Consider the following 24,953-nt stretch of genomic DNA (forward strand, 5'->3'; position numbering starts at 1 on the left):
GGAGGGGCTGGGCACTGACGTACCTCGCTGGTCTGTGGATGCCACGGTACCCTGGTCCTAGGCTCGTGCTCCTGTTTTCCTCAGCCCCATGAACAAGATGCCCTCCTTTCTGGCTCCCTGAGCAATACCCTGCACCTTTCCAACGAGCAGGAGCACAGTGGCTGGCCTGGTGACGGCCCCAAGCCTGCCGAGACCTACCATCCCCACAAAGTGCGCAGCCGCAGTAGATACCTGTCCGGCTCCAACGTGAGCTTCAGCAGGGACACAGAGGGCGGCGAGGAAGAGCCCAGCAAGGTGAGAGGAGGGAAGCCACTTCACCCAGCACAGGCCCGGCAGCCACTTCTGCCAAGGGGTGTAGCTTGGCTTGGACCAGCAGGGTCTGAAAGTGCAGAAGTTGTGTTCAACTCCCTCCCCCCTTACCCCCGCCCTCCCCTCAGTCCTGGCCAGCAAGATGACTTCCTGAGGCTGGGCCTCAGTCTCTTCTCTCTGTTTGTTTGATTTTGTGCCAGTACTGGCTCTTCAACTCAGGGCCTGGGTCTTGTCCCTTGGTTTTTTTTGCTCAAAGCTAGCATTCTACCGCTTGGGCCACACCTCTCTTTTTTTGGTGGGGGGTGGTGGTGCACTGGTCCTGGGGCTTGAACTCAGGGCTGGGTGCTTTCTCTAAGCTCCTTTTGCTCAAGACAGCACTCTACCACTTGAACCACAGTGCCACTGGTAGCTTTTTTGGTGATTAATTGGAGATAAGAGTCTCATGGACTTTTCTGCTCAGGCTTGGCTTCAAACTGCTACCCTCAGATCTCAGCCTTCTGAGTAGCTAGGACTATAAGCATGGGCTACTGATGCCCAGCTTTGTACTTTCAGTGTTTTGCTGGTTAACTGCAGATAACTTTCTCAGATGTGTCTGCCTGGTTGGCTTCAAACCATGATCATCAGAGCTCAGCCTCCTGAGTAGCTAGGATTACAGGCGTGAGGCACCCTGCCCAGCTTCTGAGCCTCTTGTACAACATAATCTGAGCTCTCTTTAATTCTCACCTAAGGTCACTGGCCTCCTTAGAACCTTTGAAGCACACCCTGGCTGAAAAAGACCCCTGTTGTTTCTTCCTTATTGGCTGCCTAAGTCCTACCAGTACTGCCTCTTGAGACAGACTGGAGGACAGGACCGAGCATGCATACCAGCCCTCTCCCCGGACTTGCGTCTTCCTGCAGGCTTTGCTTGGGAAGCCAGGGCCTGCCCCCACCTCTTCCCCCACTTTTCCCCAGGTCCAGCCTGGGATGGAGGGTGGGGAGCCCTATGAAGCCGAGGACTTCGTGTGTGACTACCACTTGGAGATGCTGAGCCTGTCCCAGGACCAGCAGAACCCCTCCTGCATCCAGTTCGATGACTCCAACTGGCAGCTACACCTCACCTCCCTCAAGCCGCTGGGCCTCAACGTGCTGCTCAACCTGTGTAATGCCAGCGTCACGGAGCGCCTATGCCGCTTCTCCGACCACCTGTGCAACATCGCCCTGCAGGAAAGCCACAGCGCTGTGCTGCCGGTGCATGTGCCCTGGGGCCTCTGTGAGCTGGCCCGACTCATTGGTATGGCTACAGAGGTGGCAGTGGGGTGGGACTGCCATGGGTGGCTGCTGGGTTTCCAGAACAGGCCAGCCCTGCCTCCTAACAGACCCAGCCCCGACATGATATTCCATCAGAAACATTGGATACTCTTAGCAGCTGCTGCTGCTGCTGCTCATCCCCCTCCTCCTCCTCCTCCTCCTCCTCCTCCTCCTCCTCCTCCTCCTCCCTTCCCCCCTCTTCCTCCTCCTCCTCTTCCTCCTCCTCCCCTTCCTCCTCCTCCTCCCTTTCCCCCCTCTTCCTCCTCCTCCTCCTCTTCCTCCTCCTCCTCCTTCCCTCCCCCCCTTCCTCCTCCCTTCTTGGCAGTCATGGTGCTTGAATTGTGAGCCTGAGCACTGGCCCTCAGCTCTTCAGCTCAAGGCAAGCACTCTACCACTTGAGCTATAGTGCCACTTCCAGTTTTCTGGTGGTTCATTGGAGATAAGAGTCTCATGGACTCTCCCTGCCCAGGCTTGCTTTGAACTGCAATCCTCAGATCTCAGCCTCCAAAGTAGCTAGGATTACAGGCGTGAACCACGGCGCCCGGCTTCCTCCTCCTCCTCTTCCTCCTTCCTTCTTCCTTTTTCCTTCTTCCTTCTTCCCTTTCTCTTCCTCTTCCTTCTTTTTGTGCTGGTACTGGAGTTTGAACTCAGGGCCTGGTGTTGTCCCTGAGCTTTTTTGCTCAGGGCTAGCACTCTACCACTTGAGCCACACTTCCACTTCTGACTTTTTGCTGGTTAATTGGAGATAGATGTCTTACCAACTTTTTTTGTCCTGGTTGGCTTTGAACTGTGATCCTCAGATCTTCAGCTTTCTGAGTAGCTAGCATTATAGGCGTGAGCCACTGGTACCTGGCGTCATCCTTAGCTTCTGACTGTCCCCTTTAACCGACACTTTGGTCTGTGGGCTGGCTTCCCAATCTGAGAAGACAACTAACTGATGGTTGGGATAGGAAAGCAGAACGAGCTGGCTAGGCTGACTAGATTCTGTCTGTGGCGGGAGTTAGGTGGTGGGAGGTTATAGCCTTGCATCTCCCCACAAACCCTGAGTCTCAGGCTTGTCTACAGGCTTCACTCCGGGAGCCAAGGAGCTCTTCAAGCAGGAAAACCACCTCGCACTCTACCGCCTCCCCAGTGCCGAGACTATGAAGGAGACGTCCCTGGGGCGGCCCTCCTGCATCACCAAGAGGCGCCCTCCCCTCAGCCATATGATCAGCCTCTTCATCAAGGACACTGCCACTAGTGAGCTGTGCGCCGGTTCCAACTGTTGTCCCGCCCAGCCTCATGAAGCTTGGGGGTGGGGGTGGAGGTGGGGTTTGTGCCCTGCCTTGTCTTTTTCTAGGGAGGGCAGGGCAGATGAAGTATAGAGGTCCCAAAGTGTGTCAGGAACTGGTCTTGGGGACTGGACCCACAGAGGACAAGATTGTCCACAGGACAGGACATAAAATGCCTGCATTACCAGCCCAGGGTTGGTTCAGAGCATCTTGGTGACTAGGCGGCCTGGCCCTCCGTGGGTAGGAGCTCCTTTGTACCCTTCTCGAGGCCTGCAGGTCAGAGGAGAGATGGGGAGCTGGCTTGGGTCTCATGGGGTGGCCTCTTCACCCTGACCAGGCACGGAGCAGATGCTCTCCCACGGCACAGCCGATGTGGTCTTGGAGGCCTGCACGGACTTCTGGGATGGAGCTGACATCTACCCCCTTTCAGGTTCCGACAGGTGCGTGAGGGCCTTCGCCATCCCATAGTCAGGAGGAGCGCAGGACCATTCACCTTATGTCCCCTCTGTTCCCCTGGCAGAAAGAAAGTGCTGGATTTCTACCAGCGAGCCTGTCTGTCCGGCTACTGTTCCGCCTTTGCCTACAAGCCGATGAACTGCACCCTGTCCTCCCAGCTCAATGGCAAGTGCATTGAGCTGGTGCAGGTGCCCGGCCAGAGCAGCATCTTCACCGTGTGTGAGCTGCCCAGCACCGTCCCCATTAAGCAGAACGCTCGCCGCAACAGCTGGAGCTCCGATGGTACTGTGCACTTCTGTCCAATAGGGGGCCGGCGCTGGGGGCTCCGGAGGGCCAGGGAGCCCAGGAGTGGGAGGGACCCGGGCGGCCATGACATCGTGTCAGGCAGAAGATGCCAGGGACACCACGTGGGAGCTGGGTCACCAGTGTGGCACTCTTTAGCTGTGATATGAGAAGTGCCTCAGTTTTCTCATCTAAATATAGACTCTACCCCTCTCACAGGTTTCTTGGGGGGTTTAATATATATATCTATATAAGCTTTTTTTTTTTTTTTTTTTTTGTCAGATCTCAGCCTCCTGAGTAGCTAGGATTACAGATGTGAACCACTAGCACCTGGCTTAAAAGCATTTGTTTTTTTAAAGCTAGGTCTGGTGGTTCATACCTGTAATCCTAGGTACTCAGGAGACTGAGATCTGAATATCAAGGTTCAAAGCTATCCCTGGCAGGAAAAATCTGTGAGACTCATCTCCAATTAACTACAAAAAGCTGGAAGTGGAACTGTGACTCAAGTGGTAGAGTGCTGGCCTTGAGTAAAAGAGCTCAGAGACAGTGCCCAGGCCCTGAGTTCAAGCCCCAGGACTGGCACAAAACAAACACTTGAATGGAAGCATTTGGTTTTTTGTTTTGTTTTTTTCCTGTCAGTTGTGGGGCCTGATTCTGGGCCTGGGCACTGTCCCTCAGCTCCTCAGCTCAAGGCTAGCACTTTACCACTTTAGCCACAGCGCCACCACTTCAGGCTTTTCCTGCTTATGTGGTGCTAAGGAATCGAACCCAGAGTCTCATGCATGCAAGGCAATCACTTTACCACTGAGCCACCTTCCCAGCCCCTAAAAGGGTTTTCTTGAAAAGCTATCACAACATGCACTGTGCAGCATTAGCCTTACTAGAATCAGACAAATGTTTGGGTCACAGACCTTGCTGCAACTGTGGGTCTCTGAACCCACCTCATCCCTTTAAGTGTGTACGCTTGGGGCTTTAGGAACTCTGGAGACTGTGTGTGGAAGTGGTTGCTGAGGGTGGGGCCAGCCCCCTATCCTTGGAGCAGGGCCGGGCAATTGCTGAGCCATGTTCTACCTGGTTCTGCAGGATGGCCTCCTGACTGATGAGTTCTTTCATTGTGTTTTCTCCTGTGTCTGTCGGCTTTTTTATGTGTCTTGGCTGCGTGTGTGTGTGTGTGTGTGCGTGGGTGCGCGCGCATGGCTGTGTGTGGTCTTTTGGGGCCCACGTGCTCACTGATTTTGGGTGTGGCATCAATGTGTGTGTGTGTGGCCCTTGTGGGCTTCCCTCTGGAATCTGCTGGTTCCTGGGTGCCCTGGCTGGGCCATGTCCCACTGTCCTGCTATGTGTTGGCCGGCCTTTGTCTTGTGTCTACCTGAAGAAGGGATCGGGGAGGTGCTGGAGAAAGAAGACTGCATGCAGGCCCTGAGCGGCCAGATCTTCATGGGCATGGTGTCCTCTCAGTACCAGGCCCGGCTAGACATTGTACGCCTCATCGATGGGCTGGTTAATGCCTGCATCCGCTTTGTCTACTTCTCTTTGGAGGACGAGCTCAAAAGCAAGGTGGCTAGAACTCTCCACATCTTTCCCCACTGACCCTTTTCCCCCATGGGCTTTTGGATCTGTCTATGTACTGTCATCTGCCTTTTACAGGTGTTTGCAGAAAAGATGGGCCTGGAGACAGGCTGGAACTGTCACATCTCTCTCACACCCAATGGTGACATGCCCGGCTCTGAGATTCCCCCTTCCAGCCCCAGCCACGCAGGCTCCCTGCATGATGACCTGAACCAGGGTGAGAGCAAAGGCTTGTGGGGGTTGGTCTGGGCAGGAACTTCCCCCTCCTGGGAGCTACAGCTTAGGAAGAGCCTCCTCCATCCTTCCCAGGATGTATACTCCTCTGGAAAAGGGCCCAGTGCCCTGTAAGCAGCAGAGGTGGGCAGGTGAACAGTGACGCTGGAGGCGGATGGTGTCTGTCCTCTGCAGGACAAGGGAAAAGCCCCTAGGAAGCTGGTCCCAAGTGAAGAACATGCTTTCATCTCCACAGTGTCCCGGGATGATGCAGAAGGGCTCCTCCTATTGGAGGAGGAGGGTCACTCGGACCTCATTAGCTTCCAACCTACAGACAGCGACATCCCCAGCTTCCTGGAGGACTGTAACCGGGTATAGTGGCAGTATCTGGCCTTCTTGGCTCCTTCTGTAACCATGGCTGGCTCAGGGAGGGGTAGGGCAGGCGAGTTCCACAGACAGTCCAGGTCCCCATCCGGAATCCCTGTCATCGCTTGCTTCCTGCAGGCCAAGCTGCCCCGGGGCATTCACCAGGTGCGACCCCACCTGCAGAACATCGACAATGTGCCCCTGCTGGTGCCTCTCTTCACTGACTGTACCCCCGAGAGTGAGTGCGGCCGTGACCCCTCCTGCTGAGCTCCCTAGGGCTACATACATTATCTGTAGGCTGTAGAGGAGAGGGAAATGACACAGGAGTGGAAGAGCCTAGAGCAGGCGGAGGGGGTGGGGGGGAGGGTGTGTAAGGGATGGAGGGGTGCTGGGAAATCTAGCCAACTGATATGTAGCTAGGCCCATTCCAGAGTCAGAACTCAATTTTCATATGCTCCTATTGATGGGGTGGGATTGTTTTAAAGAGAGACCCTCTTCCCATTGCCTTCTGCCCTCCCGCCCCCCGGCCTGTGGCTCTCTGCTGGTATCTACCTGCACATGGCGCTCTGCCTGCCTGACCCTTGTGCCTCTTGCCCACCTCCAGCCATGTGTGAGATGATAAAGATCATGCAGGAATACGGAGAGGTTACCTGCTGCCTGGGTAGCTCTGCCAACCTGAGGAACGGCTGCCTCTTCCTTCAAAGCGACGTCAGGTCAGGGCCCTGACAGGCCTGTGTGGAGCTGGGGGGCACGTTTCCTGGTCGATCTGATCCTGACTGGGTTCTAGGCACCAGAGCGTGGTGGGATGCAAGGGGTGGATGTCGTCTTGTGGGAGACACAAGTCTTCACAGAGCATAGCTCATGGCTGAGCTTTTCCTTCCCCGCCCAGCATTGCTTTGGATCCCCTGTACCCATCTCGCTGCTCCTGGGAGACCTTTGGCTATGCCACCAGCACCAGCATGGCCCAGGCCTCGGATGGCCTCTCCCCCCTGCAGCTGTCAGGGCAGCTCAACAGCCTGCCCTGCTCCCTGACCTTCCGCCAGGAGGAGACCATCAGCATCATCCGGCTCATCGAGCAGGTGGGCCTCAGGCTGGGTGGAGTGGGTTAGGAGACAGGGCCCACCCTACAGGGGGGAGGGGGGAGGCAGTTATAACCCAGGATCCTTCTGGAACCCCTGGACCGCATGCTTCCTGCATGTGGGAGGAGCAAGTAAAGCTCCTCCAGGAAGTTGCATTTTTTTTTTTTTTTGGTTTGGTCTTGGGGCTTGAACTCTGGGCCTGGGCGCTGTCCCTCAGCTCTTCAGCACAAGGCAAGCACCCTCCCGCTTGAGCCAGAGCACCACTTCTGGTTTTCTGGTGGTTCATTGGGGATAAGAATCTCATAGACTTTCCTGCCCCTGCTGGTTTTGAACCGTGATCCTCAGATCTCAGCCTGCTGAGTAGCTAGGATGACAGGCGGGAGCCACCGGCGCCCGGCGAAGTTGAATTTCTCTCTGCTCCCTCCTCACAGGAGCGCCCCAGGCATGGCATGTGGCCCTTGGCTGAAGCTTGTCAGTTGTAGGGCCTGAGAGATCAGGCAGGCCTGGGCCATAATTTGTCCCTCTCGGTCCCTAGGCTCGGCATGCCACCAATGGCATCCGTAAGTGCTTCCTCTTCCTGCTGCAGTGCCAGCTGACCCTTGTGGTCATCCAGGTGAGCCGGGGATAAGCGCAGGTATTACCTCTCCCTACTTGCTCTTTCATACAAGTAACAGGAACCTGAGGAGGGAGATTGGGGGTGCAGCACAGCACAGGGGCCCTCAAGGTCTCTGTAACTTCCCCTGAGCTTGCAGAGGTGACTCCAGCGCAGATTAGTGTTCCCTCGGGTCCCAGTGCCTCTCAGCCAGGAGTTGAGCATCTGTCTAGACAAAGGGATAACATAGCCCTGGAGTCGGTAGGTTGTATTCATTTGCCAAAATCTAATTGTGGGTCCCGGGTTCTTTCCTGCTCTAGTTCCTTTCTTGCGTGGTCCAACTGCCACCACTGCTGAGTACCACAGACATCCTGTGGTTGTCCTGCTTTTGCTACCCTCTGCTCAGGTGAGAGCCGTGCACCCTTCTGTGCCTGGGCAGGTGGGAGGAGCCTCGAGTTCTGGAAGGGCTGCTCAGGGCTCATCTCCTCTGGTGCAGGAGCTTTCATCTCCCTGAAGGCTTCCTCTATGGGAACTGGGTGGCGGTGGAAACTGTTGCCATTCCTTCACCCACTCTTGCTTTTCAGCATCTCTCTGCTGGGGAAACCACCCCACAGCTCCATCATGTCTATGGCAACAGGAAAAAACCTTCAGTTCATTCCTAAGAAGGTAAGAGAGGCAGACCTGGCAAGCCAGGGCCTCATGGAGGAATACGAGAGATGGACAGAGGACCAAGGGGCGGGGCTGGGAGGGGGCCTAACCTGGAAGGGTCTGTGGAGATCGGGAGACCGGGAGGACTGGCACTTGGCCTGGGGAGGTAATAATAAGAGCTGACAAAGTCCTCTCTGGGAGTGTGGTCCCTGCTGTTTGTCCTTCCTCTCAGGCCTGGCCACTGACTCCATAAGAGCCTGTCCAAGGCTGCCGCAGAGTGAGCAGCCAGCCTCCCTTCCCCCACAGACGCAGCACTACTTCCTGCTCTGCTTCTTGCTCAAGTTCAGCCTCACCATCACCTCGTGCCTCATCTGCTTTGGCTTTACACTGCAGAGCTTCTGTGACAGCGCCCAAGCCCGGAACCTTACCAACTGCTCCTCCATCATGCTGCGCAGGTGCATCTCGGGGACTATCCACCTCCCCACCCCAGCCCACCTCCCCACAACCTCTCGGGAGGCTGAGCCGTGTTGCTTTGTTTGGCAGCAATGATGGCAGGGCTCCAGCCTGGTTCGAGGACTTCGCCAATGGGCTGCTGTTGGCCCAGAAGCTCACTGCCGCCCTGATTGTCCTACACACGGGTAAGGGCTCCACCTGGGAGAGGCTGCTGACAGCCTGTGGGGAACAAGGCCCTGGACCAGTGGGAAGCCTGATACTCCATGGGCTCCCATTATTTTCCAGTCTTCATCTCTATCACCCATGTGCATCGCACCAAACCCTTGTGGAGCAAGAGTCCCCTGACGAACCTCTGGTGGGCTGTGACCGTGCCTGTGGTGTGAGTCATGTTGGTGGAGAGGGTCACAGGGCAGGGCCAGGCTTGTGGGTGAGCCAGAGCTAGAGGGCTGACTGCCCTCCTGCAGCTTAATGTCATGCTGAGAAAGTAGAGGATGGAGCCAGGCGCTGGTGGCTCACGCCTGTCATCCATGGCACTCAGGAGGCTGAGAGCTGAGGATCACGGTTCAAAGCCAGCCTGGGCAAGAAAGTCCCGTGAGAATCTTACCTCCAATAAACCACTCAGAAAACCGGAAGTGGTGCTGTGGCTCAAGTGGTAGAGCGCTAGCCTTGAGCTGAAGAGCTGAGGGACAGTGCCCAGGCGCAGAGTTCAGGCCCATGACTGACCAGAAAAAGAATAAAAGAGGATGAAGCAAGGTGACTTGGGGTTCACATGCGGCTGCCCCCTTCTTTGGCAGGCTGCTGGGTCAGGTGGTTCAGACGATTGTGGACCTGCAGCTGTGGACACACAGGGATAGCCATGTCCACTTTGGCCTGGAAGATGTGCCCCTGCTGACGTGGCTCCTGGGTTGCCTGTCCCTGGTTCTCGTGGTAGTCACCAATGAGATCGTGAAGCTACATGAGATTCGGTGAGCAGGGCTGGGGGTGTTACCTAAATCCACCACCCATGGTGGGCATCCTGCTCGTCTCCTGGCCCAACAGTCTATACCAACCTGCAGTGATCTGCCCCACCAGGGTCCGCGTCCGCTATCAGAAGCGACAGAAGCTGCAGTTTGAAACTAAACTGGGCATGAACTCTCCCTTCTGAGCCACTGGCTGTGATGGCCGCAGCTGCCCTTGATCCATCCCTGAGTCTGAGGCATTGGTATCATGAACGCTTTCAAGGTTTGCTCTTGTGTACCCTGGTGTGGAAGGCCCAGCTTTGCTTGGTGGAGTCCTTCCTGTCTTCCTGACCCTGGCTGATCACAAGAAGCCAAGGCGCTGCCGTCTCAGCTGGACAGGACCTCCCTGGCTCCTCCCTGGCCTTGCACTCTTGAATGTATGACCTCAGGGGCATGGTAGAGGGATCCTTGCCCCCTCCCCGTGGGCTGCTCACCTTCAGGGTCCCCTTACCCAGACCCTCTGCTCTGGTATCTTTGGCACAAACTCAAAGCGAGGGGCAGGGGCCTCCATCTTCTGAGATGGGAGCTGCCTTGCCCTCCCCGCTGTCCACATCCTGTCTTCCCAGGGCAAGACCCGGGGGGGGGGGTGGTCCCAAGAAACCTCCCCGCTCTGTGGGGGGCTCTCACACGTGGGCCCTCACCTCACCCTCGAGCCCCTCCCGTGCCTGTGCTCCACTGGCAGCAAGTCAGAGAGTCAGTCTTGGGGGGACACAGCCCAGGTTTCCTGTTCTCCCAGGAGAAGTTTTTATTGGTGTCTATTTTTTACTGGAAATGAGCCTTTTAGGAATGAATGTAGACTGGTTTATATTAAAACGTGTGACTTGCTTAAGAAAAACCCGTGGCTGGTGCATGAGGCCAATAAGGCTCCCCCTCCTCCCAGGCGGTGAGCACAGAGAGGATGCTGGGGGGGGGGCGCGGAGGGGGAGGTGGGGTGGTCCCACACCTCCCTCCTTCTTCTATAGCTGTGAATCCCTCAGGGTACAACCCAGAGGAGACCCCTGAGACCCAGAGATCTGTGCAACAGATGGAAACACGAGCTCAGCTATGTGGAATGACACTTTCATTGGCGTTAGTTGGCGGAAGAGGTTAATGGTTACAGAGCCCAGGCCTGGGCAAACCCCATCAAGCCTCCAGCCCTGAGGTGGCAGGGCTGCCTCTGCCGAGGTCTGAAGGCCTTCCCCTACTGCATCGTCCAGGCAGTTAATAGATAGAATAAATCCCATTTAAAATATATGCATTTCTCTCTGCTTAAAAAATAGTATGTACAGTTGAGAAGGTTTGGACACGGAGGATCTGTTAGGCCCACCGCCATCCAGTGTGGGATGGTGGGAGCAGGAAAAGAGCTGGCAGGACATGGCCACCGCCACATGGGTGTGTCCCCACTATGTACTTACATCACGTCTCCCATGTGCACCTGCAGGGAGGTGTACCCCAGCATTCCCTGGCCCTCTCAAGAGTGCCACAGCAGCCAGGCAGGTGGCCTGGCTAGGGCTTGAAACATGGGGTGGGAGAGGTGAAAGAAAGTGTCCCGGAAGTCCTGTCACCACCTCCTCCTGGAGGAGAAAGCTCTTTCCAGGGTCCCTGTCTAGGAGCCAGCGCTGTCCAGTTGGATGACCCATGGGCGGGGCTGTGCAACCATGGCAGCGGAAGCCCCTCAGCTGGACCGTGCTGCCAGGCCCTCTTGGCCCCATCTCTGGAGTCAGCTCCTGCTTGAGCTGCAGGGAGGGTCTCTGCCGGGCAAGGGGGCACTCCAACCCCACCGGCCCTCCATCTGGTCCCAGGGTGCTGGGGACTTCTTCCATGTTGGGCCAAAGGCAGTGGACACTGGAAGCCACAGTGAACACTGCTGGGCGGCACAGGCCAGTCTCGTTCAGTCCAGCATGGCATCCAGCTGGTCTGCCAGGGCATCGAACATGGTGCTGATGTCATCCAGAATGTGCTTGGTAGAGGTCCCAGGGGGGCTGTGACAAGGGGAAGGTTCAGATGGTCACGTGGCTACTTGGACCAGCCCACTGCCCAAAACCCTTCATGCCTGTCACCTTGTAATGTTCATAACTGTGCGCCTCTGGTGAGGTTTACCAGGTATCCCTGCAGGTCAGATCTGGCAACTCCAAAACCTAGGGTCCTATCATCATGCCAGGGGCTTCCCCAGGCCTGAGGCCCTGCCAGCCATGCCCCTACCAGCCTTCCCGGGAACCCACCAGAGCGTCCGATCCTACACCCAGCTTACCCTTCTCGCTCCTCAGCACCAATGCTCTTCTCGGCTGCCCTTAGCGCAGCTGCCAGGGATGAACTGGTCTGTTCCAGTCTCTGCTGGGCCCGGCCTGGACCCACAGCCCCTCCTGTGCTCTCAGGCCTTGGCGGGGGCACTGGGCGGGGGCCAGGCCGGGGAGCCAGCTTGGGGCCAGAAAATGCCAGCTGGGTGCAGGCCACCGACACAGCCTTGGGAGCTGTTCCTGTAGAGACCAAAAGGCTGGCTTGTGACTTGGCGGGACACAACCCTGTCCCTGTTCCCTCCCCACCCCCACCCCCACCCCCCCGCCCGCCGCTGCCAACAACACCTGGCATCCTACCTGCTCCGGGCACCTTGAGCAGGGCGGTGGGGGCAGCTGTGTGCTCTGGCTCTGCATTTGGCCGGTGGTTGGCCGAGCTTTCCAGACTGGGGCCAGCACTGGAGGCCACTGGGGCCGTGGGGGTCTGGGTCCCAGGGCTGAGAGGAGGCACCGGAGCTCCTTGAGTGGCGAGGCTGCTGGGCTCTGGCTGGGGAGGACTGGAGGACTCGGAGAGGGAGGACTCGCTGGGGGCCTGGGAAGGTGGGGGGGCAGAGGGGCTAGGGGTAGCACTTGCCACCCCAAAAGCCAACAGGGCCGTCTGCAGCGGCTCTCTCTCCCTGCACTTGGGCCTCCGCTTGACAGTGTCTGACTCTGTAAGGTTGAAGTGGAGGCCGGGGGGCACAGGCGTCTCTCGGGGTGGGGGGCCAGCTGGCTTTGGCCGCTGCTTGATGGTCAGGTTTCCCTCCTCTGCGAACGGCAGCCCTTCTCCCGAGCTCCCCCGAGACGGAGGCGTCCCCTCGGGGCTGGGCTCCTCTTCCGTGTCAGACACGGGGCCGGCGGGGCTGGGCAGACTCGGGGGCTCGGAGGGGCCGCTCGGCTCACTCAGTGTTCTCCGTCGGGGCCCTGTGGCGCCGTCCTTCGGCCCGGGGCTCCCATCTAGTGGTGGGGGTTCCGTGGAGCCAGAAACTGAGCTGAGGCGTTTCGGGGGTGGCGGCGGGGGACCTTTGCGACGGGCTCGGAGGGCAAAGGACTGGCTGCGTGGTGTCCCCCGAGCTGGGGCTGGGCTAGGACTAGTCCGGGCAAGGGTGCTGCGTCCTGGCCTTCGGGTGAGGGTGGCGTAGCTGCCCAAGGCACTGCCCACTGGCTCCTCGGCCTCCCCCTCGGCTTCCCCCTCCGCAGGGCCAGGGCGGCTCAGGCTGTGGGACCGGCGCTTGGGGCGAGGGGGGTCTGGAGGGGTGGCCAGGGGCCCCGCCAGGTAGGAGAAGGCCCGGGGTGCACCAGGCGGTGGCCCTGGGGCTGGGCTGGAGGGCAAGACCTGGGGGTACATAAAAACATATGGGGCAGGTCCCTGGCCAGGAGGTGGGAAGCAGAGCTTAGAGGGCCTCTCTGTGCCCTCTGGAAGGTTCCTTTCTTGTAGGGTGCCGGGGTCTCCACCAGCACTGGGCTGGGGTGCAGGCTGTTCCTGTGAGTGACCAGAGCCCCGGGAGCGTGCTCCAATGCTCTCCTGACTGGGGGAACGAGCCGGGGGCAGGGGGAGCGGCTCAGGGCCGCCCCCTGCCATGGCTGCCTGTAGCTCCGGGCTCAGCTCACTGCCCTGGAAGGTGAGAAGGCGTGGGCCGGCCATGGCTGGGCCTTCCCCATTCTCTAGCCCGTCGATGGTCATCAGCTCTGATCCTCGGGCCAGCCGGCGCCCGCCTTCGCCCAGGGCCTCTCCCTGCAGCAGGCCCCGCCGGAGCTCCGCCAACCGCTTTACACCCAGCATGAGTTTCTTCTGGTGCCCTGAGGAGGTGGGCAGAAGCAACAAGGTTAGCTGAGTCTTGGGAAGGGTCACCCGTGGAGGGGCCCATGGCAGGGGCTCAGAGCAGTCCTCACCCAACTTGTTGACGCCGATTTCCTGCAGCTCCTCCCAGGTGAGATCGGCCACTAGCCCCATGGAGTCATAGCCACTGCTCACCAGCTGCTTGTGGTACTGTGGCAGCCCCAGTGCACTCAGCCACTCCAGCAGATCCGTCTGGAGGGGCACTGTGGTCAGGCCTGGCTCCTCTTCAGCCAGAGGAGGGGCGCCACCCAGCCACAGCCCTGGGTGGGAGCCCAGAGCGCGCACCCTGGCCCCCTGCTCACCGGGATGTAGTTGGGCAGCCACTCGGAAATACTGAGCTGGGCGATCTCTGCGGCGATCTTCTTCCGGTGGCCCGGCTTGGTCACTCCGATGGCTGTCAGATCCTGCGGAGCCGGGGCAAGGCAAGGGCGTCAGGCCCCGCCCCTGCCCCCTGGGCCCTCCCTGGTCCAGCTGCACCACCTACCTCAGGGGTCATGCGACTGATGGTTGGCACGTCATAGCCGGCCTGCAGAAAGTGGGCAGTGTAGCCCTCCAGCTGGAACTCACTCAGCCAGTTATGAATAGCCTGTGCATCCTGTGGTTCCGGGAAAGGGAAAGCCAGGAAGAGCTGAATGGCTAAGGGGAGGCCCCACTCCTCGGCCCAGCCTTCCCCAGTAGCCTGGCTTATATAAGTGAATGCACTAAGGCCTTCCATGCCCCACAAGGTCCTCAGCACGCTTCCCACCCCGGCGGAGACCTCACCTTCCCCTCTAGCAGCTGCTCCGGCCTCACATCCTGGGTGAAGATCTCACCTGGGCGGTGGCTAATCAGAGGGTGGTGGCTCAGGGTGTCTTCAAGGAAGGAGAGAAATGGCCTCAGAGGTGGCACAAGGAAGGGAGGGGTGCCATGCCCCCAGCCTCCCCACCGCCAGCCAGCTCTGTCAGCCAACCCTCTCCTGTTCATTCTCCCCACCTGCCAGGGGCGGGGCATGCAGTCCCGGCAGCACCTGGTCCTCACCGGCAGAGGGCAGAGGCTGGAGACAGGGAAGGATCTCATTTAGGAGGTGCAGAATTGGCAGCAGGGGTGGGCCCTGCCCTGGTCCCAGCAGCCCTCCCTCCTACCTGAGCATTCTCGATAAGGAGGCCCGTGCTGTGGCCGTTGGTGCCCTCGGAACTCTGCCCACTGCCAGCACTGCGGATGCTGCCCACGCTGCCCTCGCTGCCTACGCTATTCCTGTCACCTGCTGCAAGGAACAGAAGCACAGTGGTTAGCGCTTCAGTGGTGTTGCCAACAGCTGACTGGCAACTCGCCAGTATCCACTGCCACACTCTGGGAGGACGTACCTGGACTGTCCGGGCTGAGGCCCACCCGAGGGAGCTGGCCATAGGCCAGAGGATGCAGGGGGTCATCAGCAGGAGGCTGTGGTGTTCGGGAGAAGCCTGGGCGCAGGGGAGTGGGTGCGGAGGGGACACGGGGCACAGGGATGCCCACTCGCTTGCTGACCACCTCGACAATGCCAGGGGGGAAGTAGCCCACACGGTCTGTGCCTCTCTGGCTCTCATGGATGTGGCCCTTCCAGCGGCCATCTGCGTGCTGCTCAAGCACCTGTGATTGATAGAGTGTGCAGACAGGCACTCACTCCCTACACCAAGCAAGTGGGGGGGTTGTCTATCCAGCCCCCCGATCCAGATCGTTCCTAAGGCAGCTGGGCTCAGATGCCCCAATCAACTGGAGTTCAGCCCCTGCACCCAGCCTAATCCCCTGGTGTCACAAGGGTAGACAGACAGGACCCCCCACATACAGCCTGTGTTCCATTTACAGCCCCATTGTTAACGGGTGTGTGACTTTGGTCAAGTGAGCCTAACTTTATTTTGGGGGGGAGGAGGCCTTAAACTTTGGGCCTGGGTGCTGTCCCTGAGCTCTTCCTCTTGAGCCACAGTGCCGCTTCCGTTTATTCTGGTGGTTAATTGAAGAGTCACGGACTTCCCTGCTCAGGCTGGCTTTGAACCTTGATCCTCAGATCTCAGCCTCCTGAGTAGTTAGGATTACAGGCGTGAGCCACCGGCGCCTGGCTGATCCTAACATTTATAAGCCTCCAAACTCTGTCATCACTACGAAGACTGTGACATTTACATTGCCTAGAGTTGGGAAGAATTCAGCACAGAAAGACTCAGCACAGCCTGGCAACATAGTAGATTCCCAAAAAAGTCATAGCAATGGTTTGCATTCTCACAGCAGTGCCAATCGGAGTCTCACCGTGATGACATCTCCAGCACGGACATTGAGAGCAGTGGGATCATGGAGGTTCCAGAAATCCTTGAGTGCTCGGACCTTCAGGATCCCTGAGGCCTCTAAGAGAAGGGGGTGGGGGGGGTGGGGGAGAAGCAGACATTAAATGGTCAAGGTCCTGAGGGCATCCCCTCAGGGCCACAGCTCCCTCCACACCCCAGTCCTTGCTGACCGGCTCCTGTCCCTCTGGCTGGCTTCTTCAGACACTCACCCCTCAGCAGCTGTTTGATCTCCCTGCTGGCCTGGGAGGTGGTGAACTGGTTGACGATGTCCAGTGCCGTCTGGTTATAGGTGTTGCGGATGTTTACGTCCACGCCTCCCTGGGGGCGGGGTCAGGAGTGTGCACTAAGCACTTTGCCTGTGGCCCCCCCCCCCCCCCCCCCCCCCCCCCCCGCCGCTGCTCATAACCATCCAAGCCGTGGGTGCTCTCACTCGGGCATGGAATTTCAGAGACCGAGTCAAGGACGGTGTAGTAAGAAAGCAGACTTGGGATCTGGATCAGAGGGGGTGGTTTCCCAGCCACAGGGCCTTAGCACTACCACTGCCCATACAAAACACTAGGGCCTTCCCAACCGGTCTTGGCACAGGGGCAGAGGCTTGAGGGACACCTGTGGAGTGACCAGGTGTCCACACCTACCTCCAGGAGAAGCCGCACCACCTCGGTCTTGCCGTACAGTGCAGCTTCGTGGAGCGCCGTGCCGGTCTTGGTCTGGCGGTTGATCTCAATTCCAGCTCTCAGGAGCTGTCTGTGATGGACGGGGGAGTCAGGGTGATGGGGCAGGGGAGGAGTCCAGTGGGGAGACTGAGAGCAACAGAGGCATTGAGAGGGCCCCGACTGTCCCACAGGAGGGGGGTGAGGAAGGGGGCTCCCTCAGGATACCTGATGACTTCTCGATGGCCGTTCTTGGCAGCCAAGTGCAGGGGTGTGGTGTAATTGGGGTCACACGGATCCTTGGCCTCACCTTCCAGCAGCGCCACACATAAGTGGCTGTTGAGCAGAAGCTGGGCCACCTGCAGGCAACACATAGCACCCAGTTAGCGCCTCCTACCGAGACCCCACAAATGACATCCAGCATCCCGACCACCACAGACCTCACCTTGAGCCGACCAAATTCACAGGCCAGATCCAGGGGTGTCTTCTTAGCTTTGTTGACCAGGCATGGGTTGGACTGATGTTGGAGGAGCATCTCTGACTAGGGGTGGGAGTGGGGAAGAGCCAAGTGAGGAGATCTGCTGGCTTCCAGAGCCCCCCTCCCCAGTTTCCCTGCCCTAGGGCCCCCCCACAGGCGGGTTCACATACCACCTCGTAGTGTCCGTACTGTGCAGCTAGGTGCAGAGGGATCTGGCCGTCCAGCGAGGCTGCGTTGACAGCCGCAGAGGCCCGGAGCAGCAGCCTCACAGGCTCTAGCCGGCCCTGCCAGGCCGCGTAGTGCAGTGGACGCATTCCTGACAGGAGAATGGGATCCAAGGGAGGTCCTGGGACAGTGTTGGGGAGGGGCGGGGCCTAAGCAGTGTATGGAGCCATTCTGATTGCGTGGAGACAGCCCCAAAGCGATGCTAGCGTTACCCAGCTTTGATCAGAAAGAGGTCCAGCTCTATGGGGGCAGAGCCAGGGTCTTGCTGTACCCGTTATGGGTACATGTCAGGAAAGCAGGACCACCTGCTACCTAGATGGCCGGGACGATTCGAGAGGCAAAGCCATCTGCAAGCCACAGGAGCATCTAGCACTGCTTGTGTACCTCATTGGAGCAAGCTCCGGTCACAGGTGTGGGTTGGGGTCACATGGGGGGCTCACCATTGCTGTCCTTGATGTCTACAGTGGCCTGAGCCTCCAGAAGCAAGGCTATGAGCTCCAAACTGCCCCCCAAGGCAGCATGATGGAGAGCAGAGAATCTGGCATGGGTTGTGGGGGGGGAGATCGACAAAGTAGAGGGTGTCAGTGAGCAATCTCCCACCCCCCAAGTCTTAGTCTTCCATACCCAAACTCATTCTGGGGGCTGGCAGGGATGGGTTCCTTGCCCCCCACGCCTGCCAGCCCTGCCGTGGGAGCGCACAGCAGCCTGGTCACTGCATGAAAGGGCTCAGTGTCTGGGCTGAGAGGCCTGTTTGTCTGGCATCCCCCCCCCCAGCCAGCTAGGGGAGGGGGCCGTGGGAGCAGGCGCCTGCAGGCTCCTACCCTCCAGGGAGAAAAGGGGCCCAGGAGGAATCCGATCCAAGGGGGCCCTTCCCCTCAATTGGGGTGAACTCCACGGGCAGGTGGGTGCAAGCCCTCTTTCCCTCCAGCAGGACCCAGAGCTCTCCACAAATAGACTGCAGGGGCCCAAGACTGAGAGAGAGGGAGGAAGGAATCTGAGCCCCAGGACCCATCCCTGCAGCCCCTCCCCTGGACTCTGGGCCCCCAGCAGCAGGTACTCACCCATCGGCATCCTGGTAGTTGACATTGAGCCTCTTCGTGGAGCCAAGGAGCTCTAGGGATTGCGGGGAGGTAGGGATCAGGGCACAAATGACCACCGGGTCTCACTTGCACCCCTACTTGGCACACCCTCCACCTCACCTCCCAGAACCCAGCTGACCTCTCAGCATACAAAAAAGACCCTGCCCCATGGTCCTTTCCAGGTGCCTGTGGCTCCAGGGTAGGTAGCGCAAGGAGCCTTAGCAGCAATGACCTGGCTTCTCCAGGGCCCAGCCTAGCGTGTTTATAGAGCCAAAGGGGGCGGGAGGGGGCACTGGCATGATGTGCCTTCATCAGACAGGCCCACGGGGTGCATGGTTAGCATTCCTGCCTGAACGGGCTAGGAAGCGGAGTCACATTGTCCTCGTAGGCCAAGGGGCACAGGCAGGGAGAGAAGGTAGCAAGGCACTGGATAATCAAAGGGAGGAGAGATGCCAGGGCTGAGCTTGTGGACCACAAACCCCAGTCCTGAGGCATCCTGGAGCCTCGTGGGCAGTACGTTATCAGACCGGCTCACACTAGCCTTGGGCTCCGCCTGTGCTGGCCCCGTGAACGCAGGCAGTGGTGGGCTCTGTGAAAGAGGAGGATCGTGAGGCTGTCCTTTGCGTGCAGAAGATGGCAGCTGTCAACAATTTAACACTCCTCATTAGCAAGTGCTACGTTCCCCTCTGGTAAGAACCGGCAGGTCCCTCTAAGGCCCACCTTGGATTTCGGTGGGTCTCAGCCTGCCCGGGAAGCACCCTCTCACTTGGTGCCCACAGGCTGGGCTTGCTCGTCCCAGACCTGGGCAAAAGAACTGGCACTGCTTCCAGAGGCAGCAAGCCTTGAAGTGTTGGGGAGGGAACGAGGGAGGCCTGTTCCAGGCACCCCCTGCCTTCTGCTGGAACCCACCCCACTGGGAAGGAGGGGGTCTAGTTCAACCCAAGCTGGGCAGGGTGCCAAGCATGCTGGTCTGGGCCTGCCCCCCAGGCCCTAATGGGCCTCTGAATAGCCCAGCGGCCTGGGCAAGGCAGGGCCTCATTCCAGCAGGGAGGGACCAGCCTCGCAGAAGGGAGCAGGGGACGTGCAGGGAAGGGACGGCTACAGGTAGGGCTGCACTGAAAGGACTCCACCACACAAAGGTAAACATGGAGGCAAGAAGGGACAGAAGAGCAAGGGGCGGAGGCCACTGGGAGGCAACGCAGCCCTCCCAGGCCTCCTCTAGCCCCTTTGGAAAGTCCTTGTCACTCAACCACTTAGGACAGGGGCAAGAGGCAGGTAATGCCTGGCTCAACTGGCTGTGTGACTCTGGCTGTCCCGGTGTCTCTTTCAACTTCAGAGAAGACAATGAAGTCGGCAGGAAAGAGACACAGTGTCCTTCAGCCAGTCCACCCTTCCCACTGGCCTGCCAGCCTGCGCCGTCTGGGATGGGGTAGCTGGGTGGCGGGATGTGGCTCCTCCGGGGAGGGGCAGGACAATGTGACAGGAGGGACACAGGAACAGGAGGAGGGCCAGGCTGGGTGGCTCCGTTCTTTACAGAACAATGACCGGAAAGGTGGTGGGGGGCAGGCCCCAAATGATTAGGCTGGGGACCCTGGCGGGAGGGAGGGAGGGTGGAGGGTCCTGGTTGCTGGCAGTGGCTCCTGGCACTTCCGCTTATAGCAGGGCTTCTTTCCCAGCCCCGCTCTGGGAGTGGAAGGGTCACTCCCCGGACTTAGGCTCAAGTAGAGGATGTGAGCTCAGCTGGCCACCCCAGCCCACCGTGTTTCCTCTGGCCAGAAAAGGACCTCAGCAAAAGGGGCTGGAGAAGGGCAAGGGGAAGAGGCGAGGCCAGGCCCACCACACCCCTCCCTTCCCGGCCACCTGCTCTCCAAAGAAGACCTGGATCTGGATGGAATTGATCATATTGGGGGGGGGGGGGGCGGGAGGTGGGTGGAGGGGGGGATTATCTCATGGAGGAGCCCAAAGGAGCACCTTTCCCACAGCTCCCTTTGCATAGCCAGAAAGTTCTAGCCATCCCATAGGAAGAAAAAGGGGGAGCCCTGATGCTTCCCTTCCAGCAGTTTCCTTTGCCTCTCTGAGGAGTTCCCTGCAGCCCTTTGAAAGCTGCATTCCAATCAACTGGAAAGTGATCTGATTTGCAGAGTCTCGGGCCATTTCTACTGATTTTAATTTGGAGAGGGTCCATTTTTTAGAACAATCCCCAGGCCATTCCGCTATGACAGAAAGCAGTGCTTAGCATGGGGGGCAGGGGGGGGGGGAGAGGGGGTACCTCGGCACAGGTTTATCAGATCAATGGCTGTGTGACCTTCAACAAGTCACTAACCCTCTCTGAATATCATTTTCCTTAGCAGTGTAAAGAATATAGAAACACCTAGCTCAGAGGTAAGTTAGGGGATCATAGCATTTCTTTGTTGTTGTTGTCGGTGGTGGTCATGGAGCTTGAACTCTGGGGCTGGGCACTGTCCCTCAGCAATTTAGCTCAAGGCTAGTGCTCTACCACTTGAGCCACAGCCCCTTTCTGGTGGTTTTTATTGGAGATAAGAGGTTCATGGTCTTTCCTGCCCGGGCTGGCTTTGAACTGTGATCCTCAGATCTCAGCCTCCTGAGTAGCTAGGATGACAGGCGTGAGCCACTGGTGCCTGGCAGCCTTTCCTAAAAGGTCAGATCTGCGAAGGTCACCTTGTGATTTCACTTTTGGTCACCAGTTTCTCCAGTTCCTCAGAGGATGAGGAGGGAAGGCACAGTCCCAGCGCCTTGCAAGGAGACCCGGGCCTGTCACCCAACGCTTCACCCACACCTGCCTCGCCTCGGCCTAGGGGAAGGAAGGGACCTCTTCCCCCAGGGACATTTCTTACCAGGACCAGACACCTTCTTAGAGCCTGAGAGCCCGGCTGTGAGCCTCCCACCATGAGCCTCTGGCCCCTCTTACTACCCTCTCGTGGGCCTCACTTTGAAGCCCCAGGGCTGTGAGGCCAGCAGCAGTGACACCAAGGCCCCACTGGGCAGGTCGCCAAAACCAACAGAGGTGAGGGGGAGAGGGGGGTCTCCCTGGGGACCTGTAAGCCTGCTCACTCTCATCCACGTCCCCAGGGCACCGGGCCACCATACCAGCTCTCATGCCCCGGTTTCCACCCTGCTATGCAGGTGGGTGCACGCCATTAACGTCTTTCCTTCTGGCACCCACATGCCAGGGTGTGGGCAGGGATAATAAGATGTCTCCTGGTAGCCTAGGGCTTTCTCCTGTGGACAGGGCCCAGGCGTCCCTTGGGGCGAGAGCCCCAGTGCTTCAGAGAAGACCCTTCCCTCCAGGAAACTCCTTTCCAGTCCAGTCTGTGGCAGGAAGCCGCTACTGGGCTGAGATCTGAAGGGACCCAGAGAGCTGGCCCTGAAGCCCAGAAGTCTCTCACCACAGAGAAACCAAAGAGCTGGGACTCAGGAGTGGCCATCTACATATCCAGCCCCTACGGCCCCATCAGGACTAGAGCTCCAGGCTATACAAACCTTCAGAAATGAGCTTTAGCTGGACACTGGTGCTCATGTCTGTAATCTTTGTTACTCAGAAGTCTGAGATCTGACGATCAGGGTTTGAAGCCAGCCTGGGCAGGAAAGTCTGTGAGACTCTTATTAACCCCGTAAAGCCGGGGCTATGGCTCAAGTGGTAGAGTGCCATCCTTGAGTAAAAAGGCTAAGGGACGTAGCACTTAGTCCCTAACTTCAAGCCCTTGTAATGGTACCAAAAAATAAAAAATAAATTAGTTTTGGTCACACACTCTTACAAGATCAGTAGCAGGTAAGTCGAGGTAAAGGAGCTTTAGCAAATATTCAGATAATGTTGATTTTTTTTTTTAAAGACTCTTTAAAAAATATATCTCACAGACATCCCCCATTAGGCTCAGAAATAAACACAGAGCTGCTCCGGTGGATGTGTGCAGAGGGGTTTAGGGAATATGGTAGCTAGTCAGCTTTTCCTAACACACAGCCCAAACTAACATGGCACTCATCTGAAAAGCTACCTACTAGCAGGAAATGCCACAGGAGCTGAAAGTTTGGTCTCTTTTGTTCACTGCTCTGGCTCAGGACTTAGCCTTGCTAAGTGCACAGTAAAGTCTTGAATGAATATACTTCACCCGACTCCCAGGCATGGACACTGATCCAGGGAGCTTGAGTGACGTGCCTGGTGACACATCCTAAGGGCCTACACAGAGCTACTTCTTGTCCAGACATAAAGAAGGACAGATCACAGAGACCCCCCCCACCCCCCTGCTCAGAGGCATCCTGAGATGGTCATGTTACCAAATACTCACTTGTCTTTGCAGCTTTGACCTTGGCCACCAATTTCTGGACACAGGTTACATCCCCATTCTTGACAGCAAGGATCAGGTCCTGCTCCCGACCCATAGTGGCCCCTGGGCTGGGCTCAGAACTCAGGAATCCAAGGAGAGGCAGGGAGACAAGTCCAACAGAGGCGTCAGTGCACCATACTTCAGCCCCTTGAGGGCCCCAGGTCCTAAGGGAGCACGTCTGGTGTCCCAGCCAGTGGCTCCTTGTCAGGCGCTGATGATATTCCCTCCAGCGGGAAAGCCAGGGTCTGAGGGGGTGGAGGCTGTGTGGAAATCGGCACAGGGATCAGCCTGCAGCTTCTGACAACCCTGCGACAGGCCAGGGCTGAGCCCGCCAATCTTTCCAGCCTGACTCAGGAGCACAGAGAGCAGCCAGCATTCCCTTGGGCCTCAGGTGACAGTGGTGGACAGGTGTGGAGGGGTCTGGAATAGACGTTGTGGCTGTGCCAATAGCCTGCAAGAGACCCAGAAACAAGACACAGAGGTGAGCGCAACAGGACCTCCAGGAGCCCTCGGCCGCCCTGGCTGGCCTTGGAGTCACAGAGGGTCCCCAAGAGGGAGGAGGGAAACCACTGTGACTGAGAGGAGTATGTGTGGGGGGGGAGGTGGCGTTTCTGGAGCAGGAAGGTGAGTCACTGTGCCCCTAGGGCACCGGGCAGCACCTCAACCTTGAGCAGGAGGGGCCTTGGGAGCTCAGTACACTGGGGCAGGACGGGCCAGCAGCCCATTCTCCACAGCCCAAGGCACCAACACCCACAGACAACTGGCAAACCAGGAGGTGGGGCATAGGCGGGTGGCACAGGCAGACTGATGGGGGGGGGAGGTCACTCCCTGTCCAAGCTGCCTGCCCTCCCACCCACCCCCAGCCTCCACCCTACCTAGACTTAGCTTTAATAGCTGGATGTCCAAGCCCTGGGGCTCTTTAGGAACTTCAGAAGGTGGTGGACTGGGGAGTTTGTCTCCCCTCCCCCCCCCATTTCTGCCTGTCGGACAGAGACGCTTCTACAGCACCTGTTGCTGACCCTCCTCACCCCCTTGTGTGCGTGTGGGGAGGTCGAGGAAGCAGCTGGACAGAGGGCAGAGAAGACAAGAGCGGGGGGGGGGGGCACGGCTGGCCAACGGTCCAAGCCTGAACCCGAAGCCCAGACCCTTCGCCTTCACTGCAGAAGGGCTTACGTCAGTTCCTCGGTGGCGGCGAATGTGTTGCCAAGAGTCTTATGGCACGAGCGCCGTGCAGGCCCGCAGCCCTGGCGGGGAGCTCTTCACGTCCCCTCCCACCCGCACCCCCAGGGTCCCCAGCCCAGCCCCGAGGGCGCAGCGCGCCGGCCGCCGGCCCGGGGGAGGGCGCCCCGGCAGCGCCCCCCGCCCCTCGGAATGCCGCGCACCCCCCCACCCCCAGCCGAGCCCAGCCCGGGACGACCCCGGGAACAAAGCGGCGGGAGAAGGCGGGGGGGGGCACCGAGCGGGCCCAGAGCCCGAGGCGTCGAGGCTGGAGGATGAGAAGGGGGCGCGAAGAGGGCGGAAGGGACGGAGAGATGGAGGCGATCCCGCCGACCCCGCAGGAAAGAGAAAAAGTTAGTTTGCGCCTGTTCCAAAGGTGCTGATCCCCAGATCAGCCCCGGCCCGCTCCGTCTCACCTTCCCCGGCCGCCCCGCCGGGGGTCCGGCTGGTCCTGCTGTGTCCCTGGCACTCGGGACGCTGGCTCCCACAGCCCCCCCCCTTTCTCCTCCGGCTCCTCCTTTTCCAAGGCCGGCTCTGCGCCTCCCGCAGGAAATCCCGCCCCTCCCCCTCCCCTCCCTCCGGATCGGGCGCCAGGCCCCGTCCCGGCCGAGCGGCCCGGCTGCCAGTCAGCGCCCGCGGCCCCGCCCCCATCCGCGCCAGGCCCCGCCCCCGCCCGCGCCAGTTTGGACTCCGGGCATAGCTGGATCCGCGCATGCGCACAGGTGAATCCCAGCGGCTTAGGGTAACGAGAGGCGGGGCAGGGGAGGGGGTGGAGAAAGGAGCATGGTGTTTGCCGCGCTGCGTCCAGGTTTGGAACCCCGGAAAACTGGGGCTTTGGAGTGTGGACGGAAGGACGAGATACGATGGACATGAATGAGTGGAAGGAAAGCGTGGTGAAGGGTTTGGGCAGCCGAGACTCGGGGGACCCCTCTGGGAACCCGTTCCTCTCGGCCTTCGCCCCTGCCGGGACTCCGGCAGCGACCTCCGCCCGCCGCCAGTTGCCCCGGCCGAAGCGGCTGACCGAGGCAATGCTGCCACCTAGTGGACAGTGCGG

The 24,953-nt window shown here is 58.9% G+C and overlaps 2 protein-coding genes across 11 annotated transcripts in view; one reads left to right on the top strand and one right to left on the bottom strand.

Moving 5' to 3' along the window:
* Nucleotides 1-10,473, top strand: part of Tmem94 (transmembrane protein 94) — a 41,065-nt gene extending 30,592 nt beyond the window's left edge. For 5 of the 8 annotated variants that reach the window (XM_042702558.1, XM_042702554.1, XM_042702555.1 and 2 more), the window contains 19 exons: nt 85-294; nt 1,261-1,579; nt 2,662-2,835; nt 3,205-3,307; nt 3,388-3,605; nt 4,981-5,162; nt 5,253-5,391; nt 5,644-5,759; nt 5,892-5,991; nt 6,358-6,466; nt 6,643-6,832; nt 7,368-7,445; nt 7,745-7,830; nt 8,009-8,090; nt 8,379-8,527; nt 8,616-8,710; nt 8,811-8,904; nt 9,320-9,490; nt 9,597-10,473. In XM_042702558.1, coding sequence (XP_042558492.1) covers nt 85-294; nt 1,261-1,579; nt 2,662-2,835; nt 3,205-3,307; nt 3,388-3,605; nt 4,981-5,162; nt 5,253-5,391; nt 5,644-5,759; nt 5,892-5,991; nt 6,358-6,466; nt 6,643-6,832; nt 7,368-7,445; nt 7,745-7,830; nt 8,009-8,090; nt 8,379-8,527; nt 8,616-8,710; nt 8,811-8,904; nt 9,320-9,490; nt 9,597-9,669 — 2,688 coding nt within the window. In that variant the 3' untranslated portion in view covers nt 9,670-10,473. The remainder of the gene's footprint in view (nt 1-84; nt 295-1,260; nt 1,580-2,661; nt 2,836-3,204; nt 3,308-3,387; nt 3,606-4,980; nt 5,163-5,252; nt 5,392-5,643; nt 5,760-5,891; nt 5,992-6,357; nt 6,467-6,642; nt 6,833-7,367; nt 7,446-7,744; nt 7,831-8,008; nt 8,091-8,378; nt 8,528-8,615; nt 8,711-8,810; nt 8,905-9,319; nt 9,491-9,596) is intronic. The other 3 variants (XM_042702559.1, XM_042702561.1, XM_042702560.1) reach the window with 2 other exon arrangements.
* Nucleotides 10,474-10,566: 93 nt separating this feature from the next.
* Caskin2 (CASK interacting protein 2) lies at nt 10,567-24,398 on the bottom strand. 3 transcript variants are annotated; one of them, XM_042702565.1, is made up of 20 exons: nt 24,316-24,398; nt 22,643-23,132; nt 18,321-18,372; nt 17,700-17,797; nt 17,205-17,350; nt 17,002-17,097; nt 16,785-16,915; nt 16,542-16,650; nt 16,116-16,224; nt 15,872-15,966; nt 14,959-15,220; nt 14,737-14,858; nt 14,588-14,648; nt 14,378-14,466; nt 14,100-14,210; nt 13,918-14,019; nt 13,669-13,807; nt 12,097-13,575; nt 11,754-11,979; nt 10,567-11,484 (listed from the first exon to the last, which is right to left on the bottom strand). In XM_042702565.1, exons 2-20 carry the CDS (start codon nt 22,734-22,736, stop codon nt 11,394-11,396), a joined length of 3,612 nt encoding a protein of 1,203 aa, XP_042558499.1. In that variant the 5' UTR covers nt 22,737-23,132; nt 24,316-24,398; the 3' UTR covers nt 10,567-11,393. The 3 variants fall into 3 exon arrangements, with proteins under 3 accessions (XP_042558499.1, XP_042558497.1, XP_042558498.1); XM_042702563.1 differs by having other exon boundaries at nt 17,205-17,380; XM_042702564.1 differs by lacking the exon at nt 24,316-24,398 and adding an exon at nt 23,855-23,905 and having other exon boundaries at nt 17,205-17,380.
* Nucleotides 24,399-24,953: the final 555 nt, after the last annotated feature.

The sequence above is a fragment of the Dipodomys spectabilis genome, unplaced genomic scaffold, assembly GCF_019054845.1.
Source record: "Dipodomys spectabilis isolate Male_0828 unplaced genomic scaffold, ASM1905484v1 ptg000329l, whole genome shotgun sequence".
Lineage (NCBI taxonomy): Eukaryota > Metazoa > Chordata > Mammalia > Rodentia > Heteromyidae > Dipodomys > Dipodomys spectabilis.